Consider the following 22,039-nt stretch of genomic DNA (forward strand, 5'->3'; position numbering starts at 1 on the left):
ATTTGCACATGATGGTAACAAGGCAAGCATGCATTTTGTGATTTCCAAGGTAGCCAATAAAAGAAATGTAAAATAACATATAACAAGCTAATAAAGGGAAAAATGGAATAACTAAATTTCTTGTCTGCTAATAAAGCCACAAAGAGAATGATTTAAGTACTTCTAGTAACATAGTATTCAAGACTCTCAATCTGCAAAATATTCGATTTGCTACGTGAGTCTTGGCATAACCAAAGGCCTGCTACCATGCTCATTCTAATTCTTTTGTGTCATTTTGATTTAGAGCCATTTCAATAAAAGAGCAAACTCATTAACTTAGACAAAAAGCAAACATAAATTTTAGGAAATCTTTTATTTGAACATTTAAAGGTTTAACTTTTACAGCCAAATGTATGAGGGTGAACATTGATTCATAATCACTGTAATCTAACGAACTCTATTACAGCTGATTTGTGGGTAGAAAGACTGGAAGTAGTTAAAATTTTGAAAAAAACAAAATGCTGCATCCCATTGCTCACCGTAGGCGCCTCCCAAAGCCCAGCTCTGCACAGCCCTAGTCTTCAGTGCTGAGACTACTGACTCCGTGGATTTCATGTTTTCCTTCCTCTTTTCAGCTGCGTATTCCCAAGAGGGACTGAACCACAATGGAACATGCAGAGAAGTTTTGCAAGAAGTTTTTGGCTTACTGGCTCATCAGTGTCCTGATGTCCCCAAGAGTCATGCCCTGTGGTCCCACACAAAGCCAAAGGGAAGTTGGCACGGTGGACATGGCTGCCCCCCTGTCGCCTGGTGAAACGCCATCCACGGTCCCAGCAGGAGTGGGGCTGAGCTGATTCCAGGTAGTAAGAGAAGCTGAGACTCACAGGGTACCAGCAGCAATCTGCCCAGTTTTACAGTCAATCAAGCAAGTCGTTCAGATGAATTCTGGGCATCGAAGGTGCAAATGAAGGGGTGGCAGGGGACAGGGGCTCTTGGAGACGGTCACTGTTTCTTTGGCTTGAATGTCAGTGCCACGCTGTTGATGCAAAATCTCTGACCAGTGGGTGCAGGCCCGTCGGGGAACACGTGGCCGAGATGAGCTTCACACTGCGCGGGAGAGAAGCCTGTCACTCCTCCGCTGAAACCACTCAGACAGACCCACGCGGCCACCCCACACCACAGTGTGATATCTGTGGGGGGGAAAAAGTCTATCCTGTCAGAATTCAATTAAGAAATGAGAGAATGCGGGGCACAGTCAGGGTAACTAGGATACTAATAGTTTCACTTTAGCAGTAGAATGTGAGCAAGTTATTAAATCGGGCCTTGATTTACTCACCTATGCAATGGGATAATAATTATACCAATGCACCAAAACCGCTGGACAATTAATTGACATGATGCACATGAAGCAGTAACACAGTTTCTGGGTAAGGCCGAGCAATGTTGCAGCCAGGGTATTATTATCTGTTATTGATGGTGAAACCGTGCTGTGTTCATCAGCTTGCCTCTGGGGTTGTGCAAAAGCCACGAGTCGGAAAACATGAGATGCAAATCAAAACCACAATGAGATATCACTTAACTCCAGTGAGAATGGCCTTTATCAAAAAGTCCCCAAACAATAAATGCTGGCATGGATGTGGAGAGAGAGGAACACTCCCACACTGCTGGTGGGACTGCAAACTAGTTCAACCTCTGTGGAAAGCAATATGGAGATACCTCAAAGCGATACAAGTAGATCTACCATTTGATCCAGCAATCCCACTACTGGGCATCTACCCAAAAGATCAAAAGTCACTTTACAAAAAGACACCTGCACTCGAATGTTTATAGCAGCACAATTCACAACTGCAAAGCTGTGGAAACAACCCAAGTGCCCGTCAATTCGTGAGTGGATTAATAAAATGTGGTATATGTACACCATGGAGTACTACTCAGCTTTAAGAAACAATGGTGATCTAGCACCTCTTGTATATTCCTGGATACAGCTGGAACCCATTCTACTAAGTGAAGTATCTCAAGAATGGGAAAACCAGCACCACATGTACTTACCAGCAAATACCTAAGTGGACATATAGGAGGAACATTTATCGGGTGTTGGGAGGGTGTGGGGGGTGGAGGGGATGGGTATATACAACCACAACGAGTAAGACGTGCAACGTTTGGGGGATGGACACGCTTGAAGCTCTTACTCCATGGGGAAGGGGGACCATGGGCAATATATGTAACCTTAACACTTGTACCCCCATAATACGCTAAAATAAAAAATAATAATTAAAAAAAAGCGCCACGAGTTGGAAAACGTGAGCACACAAGGACATCGAAACGAATGTGCCGTCTGGATCTAAGTCCCTCTCTCCTGCCAGGCTCGCAGGCGGCACAACGTGCTGGCGTCCCCTGCAGCGTGGCGTCCCCTGCAGCGCGTTGTCCCCTGCAGCGTGACTCCACCTGCCAGTGACAAGCTGCCCAGAGGAAACGGAAGGCCGGGAGATGCCAGCCTCCCTGGGCCTTCCTGCTGCCTGTCCCTGCTCAAAAGAACGCGAAGGGACGGGCAGCTCTTGCCTTCTGCTCCCGCCTCTGCTCGGTCTCGGAAGCCAGGACCCGCACGGCTAGAGCGCTCAGGGGCCGCTCCTCCCACCCGCAGTGCCCGAGGGGCTTGTCACCGGCGCGGGAGGAAATCCAATGCGTTCCCCCACGGAGGGCGCCGGCTCGCCAACGACTAGAGCAACCCCTGGGCCCTGGGGCAGCATCCGGGCAAACAAAGCAAACAAGACAAGAAAGCCCACCTGCCTGCAGACGACCTCCGTGCGCGCGGCCCCCAGCGAGGTGTCCAGGCGTCTCAGGATCCCCGCGTGGCTTTCGTCCGAGCCAGACGCGCCGTGAGCCTCAGAAAACGAAGGCCACCCCGTGCCGGAGCAGTACTTTTTCTCGGAGCTGCAGAGGACAGTCACACCAGGACGGGGGCTGAGGATGTGGCACTAGCACGCTCCACGCCCCCTCTCTGCTGTTCTGGGGGGCGGGGAACGACCCGGCTCCCCACCGCCTGACCCCACGCCCAGGTCGCTGCACAACCCGCCCCACGGGAGCAGTTCTCCCTGCCTCTGCACCATCGAAGCCACTGCCTCGGTGAGGGCAAGGATTTCTTGTTCCTTTGATGCTAACAGGCTTCTTTCTTGATGTCCAGCAAGGATCCAAAGACACGTGGCGCTCTGTGCACGGTGACGCATGCGTTCTGAGTGCGGAGGAGGAAGACTGGTCGGAGGAGGAGGTCGCCCGAGTCTCCGAGCATCACAGAAGGGTGAGATCTGATGACGCAGTTGTTTTTAGCAACGGGATTTCAAGCTATCTAAACACAGAAGCCTGACTGCCTGTTGGCATTCCAAAGCTGCCTCTGGCCACTTCTTAGCTGTGTGGTATTAGACTAAGCTACTTATTCCTCTTGAAGCCTCACTTTCCTCACCTGTAAAATGGGCATAATATCTCCCCTGAAGGGCTGTGCTGAGATCTAAAGGGGTCCTTTGTGGAGCACAGTGCTAGGCTCATGCGGGTGCAAATGCCATGATTATTATTAATTCATAAGCCTGGCTACTCTTCATCAATCAGGGCAGTGAGGCCTGGCCCCCCAGGGGAAGTCTCCCAGGGATTAAGGATGCTGCAGGCTGAATGGGGCTAGAGGAGCTGGCATGAGGAGGAGGAGAAGGAGGAGGAAGAGGAGGGGGAGGGGAGAGGGATAACAAGCAAATCTGTTCACCAAAGACCCACTCTCCAAGTGCTCTGACAGCTACTTTCCCTTAAATGGCACTAGGAAAATAGCCTTTTTTTTGTTTTTTAATGCAATGGCAGGGAGATGGCTCTCTCTATTTAAGGAAGAAAGAGCAGAACTGAATGTTAGAGCAGCAAAAAACTAAAGAAAGAAGAAAAAGCGCAAAGAATCACATCCTTAGGCTATGAACACAGAAGGAAGCTGAGCCGAGAGCACGGACTCCCACAGACTCAGGCCCGTGTGACACAGCAGTTCTCAGTTTGGTCTGAAGACCTCTCCAATGCCCCGAAATTACTGAGGATCCCTGAAAGCTTTTGTTTCCATGAGTTACACATATCAGCATTTAACAAATTAGAAAGTGTAATGGACAATTTAAAAAATATGTATGCATTAAGTTATTTTTTAAAACACAGATTGAATACCCCTTATCTGAAATGCTTGGGACCAGAAGTGTTTCGGATTTCAGATTTTTTTCAGATTTTGGAATATCTGCATTATACTCATCAGTTGAGCATCCCCGAAAATTCAAAATCTGAAATGCGCCAATGAGCATTTCCTTTAAGTATCGCGTTGGCGCTCAAAAAGTTTCGGGCTTTGGAGCATTTCAGAGTTTGGATTTTCAGATTAGGGATGCTCCACCTGAAATAAATTCATTATATGTTAACATATTTTTATGACAAATAATTGTATCTTTCAAAATGAAACATTTAGTGGGAAGAACTGCACTTTCATAATTTTGCAAATCTCTTGAATGTCTGGTTTTAAAGAAAGACCGCTGAATCTTCACATGGGCCTCTGAATTAAATCTGTTGCAATGTTGTTTCGACTGAAGTATAGGAAGATGTGGCATGAGGTTGGGAAAGGGAAGACCTCACAGATCCCCTAGAGAGGAATCCTCAGGGTCCTTAGATTGAGGCTCTGAGAACCACAGGTATAACCAACTGGAGTAGGACTTTGAATTCTGCAAGATTTGAGCACGAATCCAGGGTGTCTATTACATCTGTGTCCTAGGCAAGTTATAATCTATAGAATCTATAGAATAGCAATGGCATTATGACCTCACTTTCTGTATATAGTGTGGTTAGCCTAATGCCTGACACATGGTACATAAGTCAGTAGCTATTGTTTTTAATATCATTTTTATTATTAATATCAAATACCCATGAAACGTGAGCAACTGTGGGTCCAACTACCAAGTGTTTGTACATTCAGGTTGCATTCTTTGTAATCCTCTTCCAGGGTCTCAAAAATATTCATCTGGCTCCTCTGCTCAGGGAAAAACACTGTAAGTATCTTTTAATCAAAGCCTTTCCATCCTCAATGTTATATATAAACTAGTGAGCATTAAAGGAATTTTGATGGGGAATTATGAATACAATAAAAATTTTTAAATGAATGAATCTAAGACTAATAAAAACTCATTAAAACATTTTATGGGGAACAATAAACCTTTATTGATGCAATTAGCAGAATCTGGAGATTTTACCAAGTAATATGATAGGCCCAATATATATGATTTAAGACCGGGATCCTAAATATTAAAGCCAATCAGAAATTCCAACATACATATTTAAATGATTAGTGGATTACGAGGCTTATCCTTGATAAACTAAAACCATTTTGGATCACATACTTTAAGAGGTTTTTCTTTTGTTTAGTCTTATGTGTTTATTTACTTTGGTTTTCCTTTATTTCTGGAAATTTCACAGCCCCAAAACCAATAGCAGAGGCACCTTGTGATAACTGACAACACTAACCTTTTGGGAGAATTGCTGCTCATTTGGGGGAATGGGTACACAAAGGTTTTTAAACAATATTACTTAGTTACTCATGACAGGCGTAGGACATCTCGGTGTTACATAAAAAGTGAACTAGTATCAGGCACTGTTGCCTCCTGTTTTAAGACTTATGACCATGAAATGTGTGATCCAACAACAGATTTTGATAAGCACTGCCAGAATAGGTTTCCAGGTGGGAAAAAAGGAGGAAGGAAGAAGGGGGGGTTGGGGAGGGGGGCAATGTCATTTCATTCCGAGTTAAGGAAACAAGTGTGGAGTCCCTAGAGGAGTGATCAAATTCTGGAAAGTGCTCTTAACCTGGCCAGCTTCGAATAAAGGTCTCTGATTTGGAAGGAGCAGCTCTCCAGGGACGTGCACCAAATTCATTCCAACGACTACCGGATCGTGAAGGGGATGATGAAGATGGTTAGCCTGGCAGGTGAGGCTGGGAACAAGATTCTGGAAAGGAAGCTCAAGGGTTACACTGGCCTGGCCCACGCCTTAGAGTCTGGTCTGTCCTCTGGGGCACCTATGCCTGGCACCAGATGGAGACGGTGGCTTGTCCACGCACCGTGCAAGTGGCTTGCAGGAGCCTGGATAGCAGAGCGTGGGCCCTGGTGTCTGGCAGCTGTGGGCTCATGTTTTATTGGATACCGATGAGCTGCAGATTCCCGGACAAGTTCCCAATCTCCCCACATGTCAGTTTCCTCGCTGAGGAAAGGAGAAGAATCACAGAACCTCAGAGAACTGCTAAGAGGTCTGATGAAAGGCCATGCACGGAGAGCTTGGGCTTATCAGTTTATCTCCTCAACTAAATGAAATGTTTGAGCCAGTAGGAGAACAAGTAAGTCCTAAATTGTGTGGTATGAAAAACAGCACTTGCTGTTCAATCAACTACTTAGTTTTGGTTGACCAGCTTTTCACTTCATTCACAAGCATTTAAGAAATGATTTTTCTGGACTCCTGTTTCCTAACACAGAGGCTACAGACAGAGAGGGGGCAAGTGACAGGCAAAACAAGAACATATTCCTAAAACTGTCCTCTAGAATGGGAGGAACACTCTGGAATGTAGTCATCTGCATGTTCTCTTTCTACATTCTCCAGACTCCCTCATCACCAAACATATGTTCATGTATACAGCCCTAGGAAAGCTCTGTCTCTAAGAAAACATTATGGCCAACTCGCATCGAGTGACTGACATGAGTCAGGCATGTCAGATAATTTCCCCAACAACCTTATAAAGTAGGTACTGTTATCCTCATTTTACAGGTGAGGAAATCAAGGCACAGAGAGGTTAAGAAACTTGCCCAATGTCACACAGCAGTGGAACCAGAATGTACATCTAAGCTGCCTTAATCACTGTCCTATACTGCCTGTCCCATAAATGAATGCACCTTTAAGAGTATATTCTGGAACACAAGTGATTCTTATGAATATATTTATTTCTACAGTCTTAGCTGCAATAGTAGCAACAGGAAAATGGAACAGAAACAAACTCAAAAGTCCTTAAGATGGGAAAATGGAAACTTTTCTGTTCAAGCTAAATGGCTAAAAAGAAACAAATAACGTTGGTGAATTGGCAGTGTGGTAAACTGGCCAGCTGGTAAATGGGATTTTGGAGAATTGGCCGCGTCTCGTAGTAATGAATCTTGGCTGTTTGACAATCTCCATCACCTGGGCTTGGTCGCTTAACTGCCTTAATTTGAAGTAGCATCGTGCTAATACAATAGCCACTGCCACTGTGGCCTTTTAAGTTTAATCTAATTAAAATGAAATAAAATAAAAAATTCAGCTTCTTAGCCACACCAGCCACATGTTAAGCGCTCAACAGCCACATGTGACAAGTGGCCACCACAGTGGCCAGGCAGAGACCTTTCTGTCGCGGTGGAAGGTTCTACCAGACAGAGCTTTCTGCTGTAGTCTCTGAGCACCCTCATGGCTGCCAGGTCCCCACGCCATGACTGAGCCTGTGTGGTGACTTTTGAGGGGACAGTATGTGCTGGGTGCTAAGGAGGGCCCCATCTTTCCTGGTGCAGAAGCTGGAGCCCCAAGGGAGTCACAGAGCGAAGACTGCGAGTCAGGAACGCGCTCTTGCAAGGATGGCTTCTCATCTTCGGTGGAAGACGGAAAGGGAAGCAGGTGCGTGCACGGGAGTGAGGCAATCTTTGACACCCGGCATCACGGTGCTTTGGCTGAGAGCACACTGGCCGTCTCCAAAGCCCTGCCTCTCTTCTCTAACAAAACCGAGGGTCAAGAAATAACTAATGCCGCAGAAATATGAGTTCCACACTTTACTGGGCAAAAATTAACCTTCCAGTTTCCCCCATCCTGTGCTTCAGGAAGGAAAATCGATGCTAATCGCTCACCCTTGCAGGGGGCCTGGCTCCCCGGGCAGCCCGCAGCCCGCAGCCCTGCAAAGCCGGCTGCTCAAAGCCCAGAGGACAGAAGGCAACAACGCCTAATGGACGATCCGCAGAGCTGGCCTGATTTATATTTTATTCTAAACCAATTTAGGGTTGATGCAAAAGAAAGGAAAACATCTTTGAAGTTCTGAAAAGCAGGACTTCAAAGATGTTTTCCTTTCTTCTTCATCGAATGTCCTTTTTTAAAAGACTGCTTCCTGCATGTCTAAACAAAAAAGCATTTGTTGAGAGATTTCAGGTCCTGATTGACTTAAAAGAGGCTTTGAAATCAAGGGACAATTAAATTTACTTTTAGCTACACAGAAGAGGGCATGGTATTCACTACTGTCAAGCATTGTGGGGAATCTATCCTCATAAAATTCTACATTTCCTAAATTAAATTATAAACCCATTTTTTTTCCCTGGGAGAGATACAGTTTTAATCACATGGCCCAGCAAATACAATTATGGTTTAGATTTCTTTAAAAACTTTCCCTCTATAATATTCTAATGGCTTTATCATTAAGGTGCCTACCAAGTTGTATTTGTTTGCTGTTTCTCAGGGTTAAAGGAAGAATATAAGCTAAGAAGTCTTGTGCACAGCTCCACGTGATAGGAACAAAAGCCTGGCAGTTTGTTCTTGCTCTTGATTCTCTGACTTACCTGAAGAGGGGACTGTCACAGCACACGCAGTGATACATGCCTGCCTCCTCGTTACTCAGGTAGCTCCCACTGAAAGGCTGAAAGTAAATTAGACGCGTCATGTTCAGTTTCTCAGGCGACCAGCAGGAAATGACGGAGCAGATCTGAATCCTAAAGAGGTCTCCAAATCCAGGAATTTCTGCACTCATTTGACCAACTGCAAATACCACCAGAGAGAAAATTATAAGGCACCCAGTGAAGCAGCCTGTAGGCTTGTTTACAGCCCGGGCTTTATTGTGCCCAATATTCAAATTATGACATTAATAATGCTTTGTATTCATATAGCACCTTTCATCCAGGAACTTCAAAGACAGTGAAAAAGCAAGAGAAGGCGATTGTGTGAGACTTCGGTCTCTGTTTCAAAAGAGTTAACATTAGTACAATAGGAATCAAGTCCACTAACACACTTTGAAATCTCCAATTAAAGAGAGAATAGAGATACATAAAAAGCATAGTTCAGTGAGATCAAGGTTGTGCCTTTAATGTGCTTCACGCGATATTTAGGACACTGCATGTTTAATAAATGTTAAATAATGAGCTAGAGTCTGGTAGTGCCCATAATACTTCTTAGATGACATGACTGCATTCATTGTGGCTTAAAGAGTTTGCAGGTCTTCAAAGATACTATTCCAAGAGGAATACAAGGACACTTAAGGCAATGAGTTAGCTGAGTCAAGATTTTTTAAAATGTTATTTTGCAAACTGGCTGTCATTTTTTTAAAAAAAGGGCCATTTTTGCCCAATTCCTGTTGTCATCTCCTCTGTTGAAGAAAATTAAAGAAAAAGCAACCCTTGCACATGCTAACTATGAAGACCCACCGTCACCGTGCCTGGTGGCAAGCGCCGTCCCATTTTACGGGCAGGAGGAGAAGCCAAAGCACAGAAAGGTCCACCGAGTGCCAAAGCTGACTCAGGAGATAACTGGACTCGCCTGCCCTCTCCGGATCCCCCAACTTCAAAAACTCATAGGTTGTACATCCAAATCCCCGCGCTAGTATTGACAGCGCATTTCCAGTGAGCTGCGTAACAAGACAATTCCAAATCAACCTGCCGAGCCCACCATCTGGGCACACTCGGACGTTTTCTGGGCAGCGCTGTATCCTTTCGCTCTGAAGGGAGTTTACATGAAGGCTTTCTGCACCAGAAATGGGTGGGGTTGGGGGTGGGGAGAGGGTCTTTTTTTCCTTAACCTTTTATTACTATTATTTTTAAATACACAGCTGATGGCTGTGTATTATGGAAAAATTCCAAAACGCTAAGCTGGGTTTTGAAGGATAAGAGCTGATCAGATGAAGACATGGAAGAGTGTCTCTGGCAGGCAGAACAGCTTGGGCAAGGCCGCGTGTGGGAAGAAGGTGGAGGAGGGGCAGAGACTGTGCTGGGAAGATAGGAGGGGCCAACCGGGTTAGATCCCCCGAAGAGCTTAAACGCAGTCCTATGGGAAATGCAAAGCTACTGGAAACTTGTAAACTGGGTGCACACCTGATCACAGCTGGGTTTTATTAACTCTTTTTTCCTTTTTTAAAATTTAATCTTGGTTAGTGGCAAACAGGACAGAACTGGTTTTGAGAAAACTCATTTGACATGCGGGGCAAGAACGGATTGGAGAGGGGGGCAAGAAGCCCTGGGGACAGAGAGCTACCGGATGTTGGTCACTCGAGAGGCCTGGAGACGGCTCCTGCCCAGGCAGAGCAGTGGAAACAAAGTCAGGAATAATCTAGCAGAAAGAACTGAAATGACTGGCTGCAGAGGGAGGGGCCGGGGTCAGAGACAGAGTGACAGTCGCGATTCCCCTGGGATGTCAAGGCCTGTCTGGACCAATGGCAGTTCACCCTTTGGGGATCTTGCCAGGACAACATACCTGCTGCAAACAGACGACACATTCAGAATGGACGGCTGCAGACCATTTCACGTGGGACCATTACAAAGGTAGGGACAGGCCCAGCGGAAACCAACAGGGGACCCCCACTGGCTTGTGGGACAAAGGAAGGGAGGGGGCTGCCACAGCCACTGCCAAGCTGCAGCCCCACAGAGGCCCCTGGGCCCCAGTGATTTCTCCAGCCTGCCCTTTGACCTCGCTGCGTCTCCTGCTGCCTAAACAAAATCAGCAGCCGGAGGGACAGGGAGCTGGTGGTCACTTCCCAGAGCTCAGAGCAGGGAGAAGCCCGAGGACAGTGGGTCTGGAGAGCAGACACAGAGGATGGCCGCTAAAACCTCCCTTCTCTTGATACTGGATTTTCAGTTACTCATCAACCAGTCTGGACATTTTTTCACTGGTCTAGCAGAGTGCTAGAAATATTACCATTTCAGGATAAAAAGCACATGTAACTGAATTTAGATTTGGAGTCACCAAAGAGAAGTCTCTGACATTTTATTTCTCCTCTTTTAGCCTAATGAAGCTTAACTAAGCCTTATAGTTCTGCAATATTCTAAAAATTTAAATGTGGAAATGGATCAACGGGATGGGATTTATAACATTGGTTAAAATAATGGAAGATGCTCATTTTGTAAAATAGCCAAATGCACAGAGTATATTGCACCAGCTGTTTAAGCAGCTTACAGATTTATTCTCCTAAACATCTGGCAGCTCATCTCTGGGCCCTGTGTATACACCAGGCCCTGCCTGGCTCTGTACCTGGGAATGAGGGCTGCCTTAGAACATTCTGGAATGCACACAACCGCTCACAGGCTATCATGTCAGGCTCCCTTGTGCTATCTACAATAACAGCTAATGCAGTCTTTCTCCCAGTGAAGGCTTTATTAAAATCTCACCCACAGGAAGTTTTTAAAGATACCAGCATTTCATGATACTCTATTGGGATATGCTGGTCTGTCTCATGACTTTAGCATCAGAGAAACTGAGGGTGAGGCCATGATTATAAGGCCACCTACAGACAGATAGCCACGTGAATTCTGCAGATCCTGACTGATAGCTAAATTCTACTGGCTATATTTGGGTCTAAGACAAGATGCTTGTTAAGAAATGCAACACTGTAAAAGAAATGGTGTTATAAGGAGGAACCACCAAGGGTTGTTCTCTCCGGAAATGAAAGAAAGCTGAGATCGCTGCATGCAATTGATTTTCTGAGTGTCTGCCATAGCCAGGCGGCCTGTTAGGTGCCAGGGGACAATAGAGAGATGGCAGGTGCTGTGACAGGTGAGTCCTGGTAAAGCAAACCTCGCTCGGGGCTGGGACGAGGCTTCCCTGAGGAAGTGGGACTGGGGCTGAGCTACTGTGTAGGTGTGAATTAACCGGAAGGAAAGGTGATAGGAAAGAGGAAGGAATGCGGGAGCAAGAGCCTTAGAAGAGAAAGGAGCCCAGGGTGTGTTAGAGCCCAAGGGACATTGTGGCCAAAGCACAGTGACAAGAGGAAAGACAACGGGATTTCAGGATGGGGTGGGAGGCAGGGGCCAGAGCCTTTAGGACCTTATTAGCCATTTAATACTTTTCTTTCTCCTTGAAAGCAGTGAGCAGCACTGAAGGGTTCTGGGCTGGGTAGTGACGTGGTCAGACTCGTGTTTTCCAAAGGCCTCTCTGGCTGCATGTGGAGAAGGGGTTGGCCGCAGCAAGGACAGCGGGCGCAGGGGAGGTGACATGCCAGCGGGGAGGTGAGAGCAGCAGAGGGAAATGCAAGGACTGGAGGGTTACTCGGGAGGCAGAACAGAGGCGATGGGGGTGGCCATGTGTCAGGGGGCAGTCTGGGATTTCTACACCTTGATGGGTCCGTGGCCCTGAGAAGGAAGAACAGATCTGGGGTGTGGGTGGATAGGAGTTTAGGTTTCACAGACGGCTTATTCCAACTTCCCCCTCGCCCCCAACACAACTAATCAGAGAGCTGTAAACCAGTTGAGCTTACCGGTTCTGTCCCTTTCTCCCTCGTGACGTAGAACTGCTCTGGGGTCAGTTTCTTTTGCCATTCGCTCTTGGTGACAGACGGCTCCTGCTTTGTGGGAGACCCTGTATTGTTCAATAGGAATTTTTTTGTTTTACTAAAACAAAAAGGCACGACTTACTTTTTCTTCCTTGGCCTTGCTCCTAAAGTGCACTGTCACCCAGTGGGACAGTCCAACCCCTCCCTCTCTGCTCTCTCTCCCACGGCTTCATTTTTCTCAGGGACCAGAAATCTCAGGTACAAAAGGCCTTCACTGACTATTTAATTTAATAAGAAATTACTAATAAGTAGAGAGCTGCTTTCCTAGTCCTCCTGGGGCACAGAAGCGAAAGAGGCAGCTGAAATAGGAAATCACGGGGAATAAATTCTGCTCAGGTGCCTGGGGGGAAACTGATCCTCTTCCCCACTACTTTAGAAGAGCAGCTCCCGGCAGGACGCAGCTGGGAGTGTTGAGGGACTGGCTAGAAAGGAACCTGGAGCTAGTGAGTTATTAAACTCATCTCCCTTGCTGGGTTATAAAGATATCTCTGGTTTTGTTTGTCAAGGGAAGTCTTTATTAGAAAAATCTTGCATGGAAAAGAAGGAGAGACCCCTACAGCATATATTCCTGCCAGGGGAACAGAAATACCATGGTTTACTATCATGCCTCATGGTTTTTGTCCATATTTTGTTTTCCTTTCTTTCTACTCCCTTTGGCTTCTATATTACCTAGTTTTTACTTGGGTGAGTATAAATAAAATAACTAGAATAATACTGTCTTTAGCCAAGGAGTAGGGAGTTCAAGTTATATACTAAATGTTTTTAATCAGCCAATATTAAGAATTTGAAAGGATTTTATCATCTATCCAACTCTTCAATTTACAAATGAGAAAACAGAGGCTTAAAGGGTTATTTAATCTGACCAGGGCTTTGAAAATGAAATGTTAAACGGCTGTGATGTCAGCAGCCATATATCAAACACATCAGAAATTATAGTTCATTTTTGGTTACAAAAAAAGTCCTAAATAGTACTTCAGCAAGAAAAGACTCGTCTTCATCACCAGTTTATAACACTGCACAATATGGTATTTTCAGTGTTGTACACTGTTATATATGATTGCTTATATTTTATTAAAAATTTTTCTTAACTGTTAAGCAAATTAAAAGTTGTTTTTTCTTAAGTATACTTTTTATATGGCCACAGGGATTTCTCTTCACTATGGAAATGGACCTCTGCCTCTGAAATTTTCTTATGCAAATAAACCACAGTTAACACACAATTTTTCAGGAACTCATCTCTTTGGGAGCAAAGCAAAATGTATTTATGTGACAAATATCCCTGTCCAGTGGCCTGCAGGATTGTCATGCAGAATGCCAAGTGATAAATGGAGAAGGAAGTACAGAATTTTAAAAATCACCATTTCTGCAACCACCAGAATAATAACTGATTCAAGCAAGAGTCATCAGGAGATCTAAGACCCCCGGTGAAAGACGACAGGGAACAGACCAGTCACCCCTTCTCAAAAGATGACCCAAAGGTTATTAATTACAAAGAAGAAAACATGCCTTCACAATGGGGAAATCCAGAAGTCCCCACCTTAACCAAATAAGCAAAGTTAATGTCACCAATAGTGAGACAGGTGACATCCTGTCCTCCTGATGTGATGCGCTGAGAAGGACAGAACATGACCAGTAGAGTTTTCCTGCCAAAAATGTTTAATCTGTGTCTAATCATAAAAACTATCACATAAGTGAAAACTGAGGGAAATTCTACAAAACAACTACTGTCCACAGGTAAATACAATGTGAATTCTGGATCCCAGGAGGAAAAAAAATGCAGCTTAAAAAGACATTATTGGTATATTAGGGAAACTTGAATATGAACTCTATAATAGACAAGGATGTTCAATTTCGTGAGTAGGAAAACTGTCTTGGGATTTTTGTAGGAAAAAGATCTTTGGTCTTAGGAGACATGCTGAAATATTTAAAGGTGAAGTGTCATGACATCTGCAACTCTCAAAAGGTTCAGCAAGATAAATTTGTAAATAAGTGTGTGTGTGTGTGTGTGTGTGCTTGTGCAAGTGTACATCTCAATGGTAGGAAAGAGGTCGGGGAAGGGCACCCAAAGCCACCAAGGAACTTCAGCTCTGTGGGATTCTTCCTAACAACCTGCAATCCCAGTTCAATCACGAGGAGAAACATCAAACCAGCCCAGACTGACGGACATTCTACTAAGTACCTGACCAATACTCCTCAAAACTGTCAAGCCCATGAAAAACAAGGAAAGACAGAAAAGCAGTTGTCACAAACCGGAAAATAATGAGACATGGTGACTAAATGCAATGTGGAACCCAGGATTGGATCTGGGACAGAAAAAAGGACATTAATGAAGAACCTGGTGAAATCCAAACAAAGGCTAGAGTTCACAATAATGTACCACTGTCAGTTTCTCAGCTTAGACAAATGTCCCGTGACAACACTGTAAGAAGTTAACCCGGGGAAGCTGGGGTGAGGGTAATGGGAACCCTCTGTACTCTGTTTACATGTCTGTAAATCTAAAATGATTCCAAAATAAGAAAGCTTATTTTAAAAATTATCTTCTCCGTGACTATCCCTGAACCACTAAGCACTACTGGAGAAAATGCCCAGACTAGGGAGAGAGTTGGACTCATAAACACAAAGTGACCAATCTCTTCTAGCACGTGAGGCCAAGGAAAACAAACAAATACAAACAAAATACAAAATACAAAAACACAACAAAGACAAAGTTACAAATCTCCCTGGGGTCTCAAAGAACCATGGTGATTACTGTTTCCTCCTCCACAATGGATGGATGGATGTTTCAAACATTTTCTATTCTCTGCAAACCAAGGTCTCTCCTACTTCCCACTTTTCTCTCAACAGATGATTTCACTTTTGAGAAATCAAACACTACCACAAAAGAAATCTCTCAATTTTGTGCTACCAAACCATCACACTCTCTTCTACCTATGCCCACCCTTCCTCCTTCCACCTGGCCCCAGTGAAACAAGTGACCACGTCCTCCTGTCCACGTTTTTTTTTTCCCACCTCTGCTCAGGATCCCCTCTCTTTTGGCCTAAGGACCAAGATCCACAGACTGTCCCCCTTTCGCCTGAATTATCACCTTCTCACACTCCACTGGCCCTGCCACCTGCATGTAGACTTCCTCACCTCCCTGTCACTCCTCAAAACATCAGCATCTACCCCATGACTGCACGGAATCTGTCCTCAAGAGCGATCACTAATGACTCTCTTCTTAATAAAACCAATGAACACTTCATCCCTAGCTCAGTGGCTCAGGCAGTATTTGGCACTATATTTGGCACTATGGGCATCCTCTCTCTTTTGTGGTATATTCCATTACCTCGGCTCTGTGACACCAAATTGCCCCTGCTCTGCAGTCACCCCCTCCTAGGGTTCTCTCTCTCTCCTCTTCCATCTCCTGAAAACGGGTGTCATTCGGGGAGGCTACCTGTCCCAGGCTGTCTTCTCTCATCACTCTGCACCTGCCACCTGGGTGATTTTACCCACTTAGTAGCTGAAACTACCACCTACATGGTGAGGACCCCCAAATCTATTTTCCCCCACCCCAGAGCTCCCTGCTGAGCTCCAGACCCACACATCATTGCCACCTGGATAGTTCCACTTGGCTGTCCCATCTCCAACTACACACAAAAGAACTTCTCGTATCTCCCTGCCCCACCCAAATCTGCTCTTCCTCCTGTGAGCTCAGGTTCATCCACTCCATGTATCAAGCCAGAAACCCAGGCTATCATCCACGACTCTCCCCCCATGACTTTTTTTTTTTTAACTTGGTCTTTCTGCCTGGCCAGGCTGGAGTACAGCAGCTGTTCATAGGCATGATCACAGCTCACTGCAGCCTCGAACTCCTGAACTCAAATGATCCTTCCCCCTCAGCCTCCCAAGGAGCTGGGACTACACACATCCACCACTGTGCTCAGTCCTGATGTTTTCTTTATAGTTTAAAATGCATAACTAATATTTAAAATGTTAAAAAATTACTTCACCCAAATTTAACACAAAACACATTTTTCATGGCTCTTTTAGTCCTTATCTATGTGTACCTTTTACACTATTATTAATGTGTGTGAAAGGTTTAGCAGGCAGGCAACGATGCTCAGACCAGCTCTTGCTCAAGCACGGATTATGGAACATTTAGCTGCAAATCTGCCAGCCTAGAAGACTTGGGCAAGGACAGACTGCCTGGATAGCAAAATGACAAATGCTCAGTTGGGTGTGCTCAGATCAGGGTGTTAGGGACTGAATTGTGAACTTTCAACATGCATATGTTGAAATCTTAATCCTCAGTGCCTTAGAATGTGACTGCATTTGGAGACGGGGCCTTTAAAGAGATGATTATGTTAAAATGAGGCCATTAGGAGGGGTCCCTAATCCAGTAGGACTGGTGTCCTCATATAACATCAGGGAGGAGCCTGCACAGAGAAAAGGTCACAGGAGGACACAGCAAGAAGGTGACCATCCCCAAGCCAAGGAGAGAGATCTCAGGAGAAACCAACCCTGAGGCCCCTTGAACTTCCAGCCTCCGGAACTGCACAAAATGAAATGTCCATCATTTAAGCCACCCGGTCTGTAGCTGCAATATACCAGCCCTAGCAAACAAATATGCTGGGGCTTTAGGAAACAGCCAAAGTCTAAATGAAAGCTGCATTAAAAGTAAATTCCATGCAGTTTTATCAAAGGGCAATTTAGGCACACGCACATAAAGCACACGATGAGGTCTCCCATCCGGGAATGAGTAAAGTTCTCTGGGCACCAGCGGCCAGAGAGGTTGCAATGCTGTTTTTTGCCCTTTAATGTGTGTGTGCAGGTGTTTTCTGTCCTCTGTATCATGTGTTGGTCCTTTGAGGACCACATGTTTTCCTGATTCCCTCTTGCTATTTTTTTCAGAGTGTCTTATCTTAACTAACCAGAAAGTTTGGCTATAGCTGCTATTGTACTAGACAGCCATCCAGCTTTACCTTGAACCACATTCTGGGTTCCTCTCTCTGTGTGCTGTGATTTGCACAGACCATGTGCCTTCTTGGTCATAGGACCCATGGGGTGGCCCTCGATTTTCTCATCCCTAAGGAAACCCATTCTCGGACACATTGGTTGTCTACTCTGAGTTTTGCTAACCTTTCTGGCCACAGTTGCTACACTGCCCGTTGCCTCACATAAGCCAGACTTATTTCCATAAGTCCCTGTCACACCTAATGGTTCCCACTAAGAGCTGGTACACAAAGAACCCCAGCCCACTCTAACCTGCAGTGGTCGCTCCCACCACAGTGACTGGACTGTTTTAACCTTATGGCCACAATCGTTTCCTACCAGAGCCATCACTAGAGAATGTTTTTCTGAAGCAACAGTTTTCTCCAGGCCATTTCTTCCTTTTTTCTTTCAATTTGCTCTTTGTCAATCTGGATGACAAAATCAATCATAGGAGCCCTGCCTCTGAGCACTTCAGAGATCTCAGCCCTGGAGAACATTCCTGCATCATTTCAGCATCTTCTCATTTCCCCCAATCTCTCTCTCTCTCTCTGAACCCTTCCTAAGCCCATGAGGTGGGTTAAAATGTAGCTACATTTTTTTCATCCTTGTCATAATTATCTGTGTAATTATAACTAACATTTATTGTGTGCTTGCTAAATGCCAAGCATTATGATAAAACACTTGATTTTTAAAGTAAACTTACTCTGTACTACCCTACTCTTATCATTATCCTTATTTTATAGAAGAAAAAAAAAAACAACCCTGAGGTTTAAGTTTAGCAAGCTAAAGAAATTGTCCAAAGACACCATTGTGGACTGAATATTTGTGTTCTCTGTATGCCCCCTGCCTCCAAGTCCGTATGTTGAAGCCCTCACCCTCAGTGTGATGGTGGTTAGAGGTAGGGTCTTTGGGAGGTGACGAGGTTTAGATTAGGTCACAGGGATGGGGCTCTCATGGAGGATTCGTGTCCTTATAAGAAGGGACCCGAGAGCTCATTCTCTCCAGTGTGAACACATGGGGAGAAGTCAGGAAGCAGGTCCCCACCCACTTGGGATCTGTTGTCACCTTGATCTTGGACTTCCCAGCCTCCACAACTGTGAGAAAACATCTGATGTTTAAGCTACCCCACCTACGGTACTTTCTAACAACCTGAGCTCAGACACAGAGTAAGTGAAAGAACGTCGAGACTCAAATTCCCATCCCTTGACCTCCAAGCCCTTCATCTCAGAACTATTACCTGTTTATCATTTTTAATGGATGCCTAATGGTTGGTGAATTGAACTTTCATGATTTACTGAAATATGTCTTAACAGATTTGGGTTCTAGCCAGTTTCCGGTTCATAAGAGTGGTGTGGCCAAAAACATCTTTAGACATATAGCTTTGTTCTTCTTTTGAATTATTTCCTTTTAATACATTCCCAGGAGGGGTGTCTGATAAGTTACACAGCTCCTGTTTATGTACTGGTGTCTGGCCAAATTTTAATGTTGCTGAAGAACTTCAGGTCCTAAGGTAATTCATTAGGCTGCTTCTGACAGCGCCACGTGCGACCAGGAAGTTTGCACAAAAACCACTGTGTCATCATCAAAGAGGGGCGAGGAGAACTCCAGCCTGCAACTGTGATGTTTCCACCACCTGCGATTCTCAGCCAAAAACAGTGCTGGACACACAGCGGCTCACAAAAATGGCATCAGACTGGGTGACTAGACACACCAGGGGTTACGAAGGCCGCAACGGAAAGTGAGTTTATCTAGTTACTTATTTCTTTAACACCACATTTTGGAAACTTCAGGGCATAAATGCAGTTCCAAACACAGGGACGTTTCCAGCAGTTAGGTACCTCTACGTGTCTTCAATGGACACATATAAAATTAGATTCAAAGGTGGGCCAGTCGGGCGACTGCCCAGAAAGCCCATCCCCGGGCTCTAAGTCCCCCGACACAGCTGCGAGGCGCAGCGCTGGGGGACGCGTGTGCGCAGGTGAGGCCTCCCTCTCGGCGAAGTGTGACGCGCACCCACCCAGCAGGGGGCCAAGGGCATCAGCAGGACACGCGCGCCCTCGTCCTCGGTCCCCTCTCGCGGCCACTAACAATGCCAGGTTAGGGAGGAACTGAGGGTTGGCCCGGTCCCCTGGGTCCTAGCCACACACAGGGAAATTCAGCCGGGCAGGAAACCCCGGGATCCGAAAGTCAACCGCCCGCTCCGCAGGGCAGGCGCGGGGGCGGCCCGCAGGCCCGGGAAGAGCGGTCGGTACGGGACAGCGCGCCCTGGACAGCGTCGGCGGCCCCGGGCCCCACGTTTGGCAAAAACAATCGAACATTTGGGTGAATTTGTTCCTTTCCTCAGACCCTCACAGGGGTCAGTGTGTCCCCTCGAAGGGGCGGTCCCCTTCGAGAGGGCGGGGGCGCACGCAGGGACGCTCGGAGAGGCGAAGCGCCGGCCTAGACCCGCGCCCGGGACGGGGGAGCGACAGCGCGGAGGCGGCGGGCCTGCATCCTACCTGCGTCCCCGCGCCCGGGCCCCGCACCGGGCCCGCAGCCGCCCGCTCGGCCCCGCACGGCCCCCAGCGGCGCCTCCCGGAGCAGCAGACGCGAGAGCGCGCGGAGCAGGCGCGCCATGTTGCACGCCGGCCGCTCGCCCCGCCCCCGCTCGCCCCGCCCCCGCTCGCCCCGCCCCCGCTCGCCCCGCCCCCGCTCGCCCCGCCCCCGCTCGCCCCGCCCCCGCTCGCCCCGCCCCCGCTCGCCCCCGTCCTCATCCTTCCCCACCATCCCGCCCCTCCCCCATCCTCATCCTCCCCTGACACCCCGCCCGCGGGCCTTCTCCCCCGACCCCGACTAGGCCTGCTCCTCCCTCTCCTGCGTTCCCCACCACCTGCTCCTCCCCGTTCCCTGCCTGCCCTCCGCCTTCCCTGGCCCCTCCCGCGCCTCCTTCCGCCTCCTGAGCTCCGCCCCTTCTGCCTGCTGCCTCTTCCAGCCCCGCCCCGCCCGCTCCAGCCCCGCCCCCTCCTGCCCCAGCCCCGCCCCTCCTGCCTAGGCCCCGCCCCCTCCTGCCCCGGCCTCACCCTACCTCCAGTGCGCATCCGCACCCCACTCGTCCCCAGCGGGAGCAGAGAGCTGTTTTAGTTTCTTGGAGTTTCCTAGAGCTGTATCTAAATGGAATCACACAATAGGAACTTGCTTTAGTCGGGGCTCTTTCACTCATCGTGATTGCTTTGACGCGTCTGCGTGTTTTGCACGTCACAAAGGCTCGGTGCTCCCGGGTGCTGCGTAATATTCCGGCCGTGCTGCGCCACCGTGCGCGTCTCCGGGCGCGGAGGTGCAGGCCGCTCCGGTCCTCCCCGGCAGGGCTATCGCTGCTGGGACATCCCTGTGCGCGCTTTCTCTTGGGTAAATGTCGAAATGGAGTGGCTTGATTATTAGGTAGGTGTGACTTTTTAGGAAACTACCAAACTTTTCAAAAGTGGTGGTTCCACGTTACGTTCCCACTAGCGGTGTAGCGGAGTTCCAGTTCCTCTTCCTGTCCAGGTTTTTAAACTGTAACTATGCTGCAAGTGTGTATTGGTATCTCACTGTGGCTTTATTTTTCATTCTCTAATGGTTAATGATGTTGAACATGTTTTCATGTGTTATCTGCAGTGGTGGATATATTTTCTTCTCTTTGGCCAAATGCCTTTTCAAATCTTTTGCCCATTTATTACTGGGTTTGTTATTTTTTATTTGAACGTTCTATATATATTCTGGACATTTATCTTTTCTCAAATATATATTTTACAAGGACTTTTTCCCCCTCCAGTCTGTGGTTCGTCTTTTCTGTCTCCTAATAGTGTTTTAGAAAGAGCAGAAGTTTTTTAATTTTGATCAAGTCCAATTTATCAATTTTTTTGTTATAGAGTATACTCTTTGGTATCAAAAAGAAATCTTTGCTTAACTCAAAACCACAAAGATTTTCTCCTATGTTTTATTCTAAAAGTTTTATAGTTTTAGGTTTTACATTTATGTCTATTATCCATTTTGAGTTAATTTTTGTATGTTGCAAAATTTTTTGCTTTTTTCTTTTTTTTTTTGTATCAATATCCAATTGATTCAGTACCATTTGTGGAAGACTACCCTTTTCTCCACTGACGTGCCTTTAAATCTGTGTCAAAAATCAATTTTTCAGGCCGGGCGCGGTGGCTCACGCCTGTAATCCTAGCTCTTGGGAGGCCGAGGCGGGCGGATTGCTCAAGGTCAGGAGTTCGAAACCAGCCTGAGCAAGAGCGAGACCCCGTCTCTACTATAAATAGAAAGAAATTAATTGGCCAACTGATATATATATATATAATTAGCCGGGCATGGTGGCGCATGCCTGTAGTCCCAGCTACCCGGGAGGCTGAGGCAGAAGGATCGCTCGAGCCCAGGAGTTTGAGGTTGCTGTGAGCTAGGCTGACGCCACGGCACTCACTCTAGCCTGGGCAACAAAGCGAGACTGTCTCAAAAAAAAAAAAAAAATCAATTTTTCATCAACATATTGGGTCTATT

At 46.6% G+C, this 22,039-nt stretch overlaps 1 protein-coding gene across 2 annotated transcripts; it reads right to left on the minus strand.

Moving 5' to 3' along the window:
• Positions 1 to 333: 333 nt before the first annotated feature.
• On the minus strand, positions 334 to 20,687 carry MSRB2 (methionine sulfoxide reductase B2). Of its 2 annotated transcripts, none has more exons than XM_075997447.1 (5): positions 20,589 to 20,687; positions 12,479 to 12,579; positions 8,583 to 8,659; positions 2,763 to 2,910; positions 334 to 1,086 (listed from the first exon to the last, which is right to left on the minus strand). In XM_075997447.1, the coding sequence occupies exons 1-5, from the start codon at positions 20,599 to 20,601 to the stop codon at positions 982 to 984; spliced, it is 444 nt and encodes a 147-aa protein (XP_075853562.1). In that variant the 5' UTR covers positions 20,602 to 20,687; the 3' UTR covers positions 334 to 981. The 2 variants fall into 2 exon arrangements, with proteins under 2 accessions (XP_075853562.1, XP_012622759.1); XM_012767305.2 differs by lacking the exon at positions 20,589 to 20,687 and adding an exon at positions 20,023 to 20,171.
• Positions 20,688 to 22,039: the final 1,352 nt, after the last annotated feature.

The sequence above is a fragment of the Microcebus murinus genome, chromosome 25, assembly GCF_040939455.1.
Source record: "Microcebus murinus isolate Inina chromosome 25, M.murinus_Inina_mat1.0, whole genome shotgun sequence".
Classification (NCBI taxonomy): Eukaryota; Metazoa; Chordata; class Mammalia; order Primates; family Cheirogaleidae; genus Microcebus; species Microcebus murinus.

What these genes read in the sequence shown, in the direction of transcription:
- MSRB2 (XM_012767305.2), bottom strand. Translation starts at nt 20,140, where the DNA reads ATGGCGCGCCTGCTCCGCGCGCTCTCGCGTCTGCTGCTCCGGGAGGCG. An exon ending in GGGAGAAAGGGACAGAACCG is followed by an intron (nt 8,660 to 12,478) that starts GTAAGCTCAACT and finishes ATTTACTTTCAG; the next exon opens with CCTTTCAGTGGGAGCTACCT. An exon ending in CGGAGGTCGTCTGCAGGCAG is followed by an intron (nt 1,087 to 2,762) that starts GTGGGCTTTCTT and finishes TCTCCCGCGCAG; the next exon opens with TGTGAAGCTCATCTCGGCCA.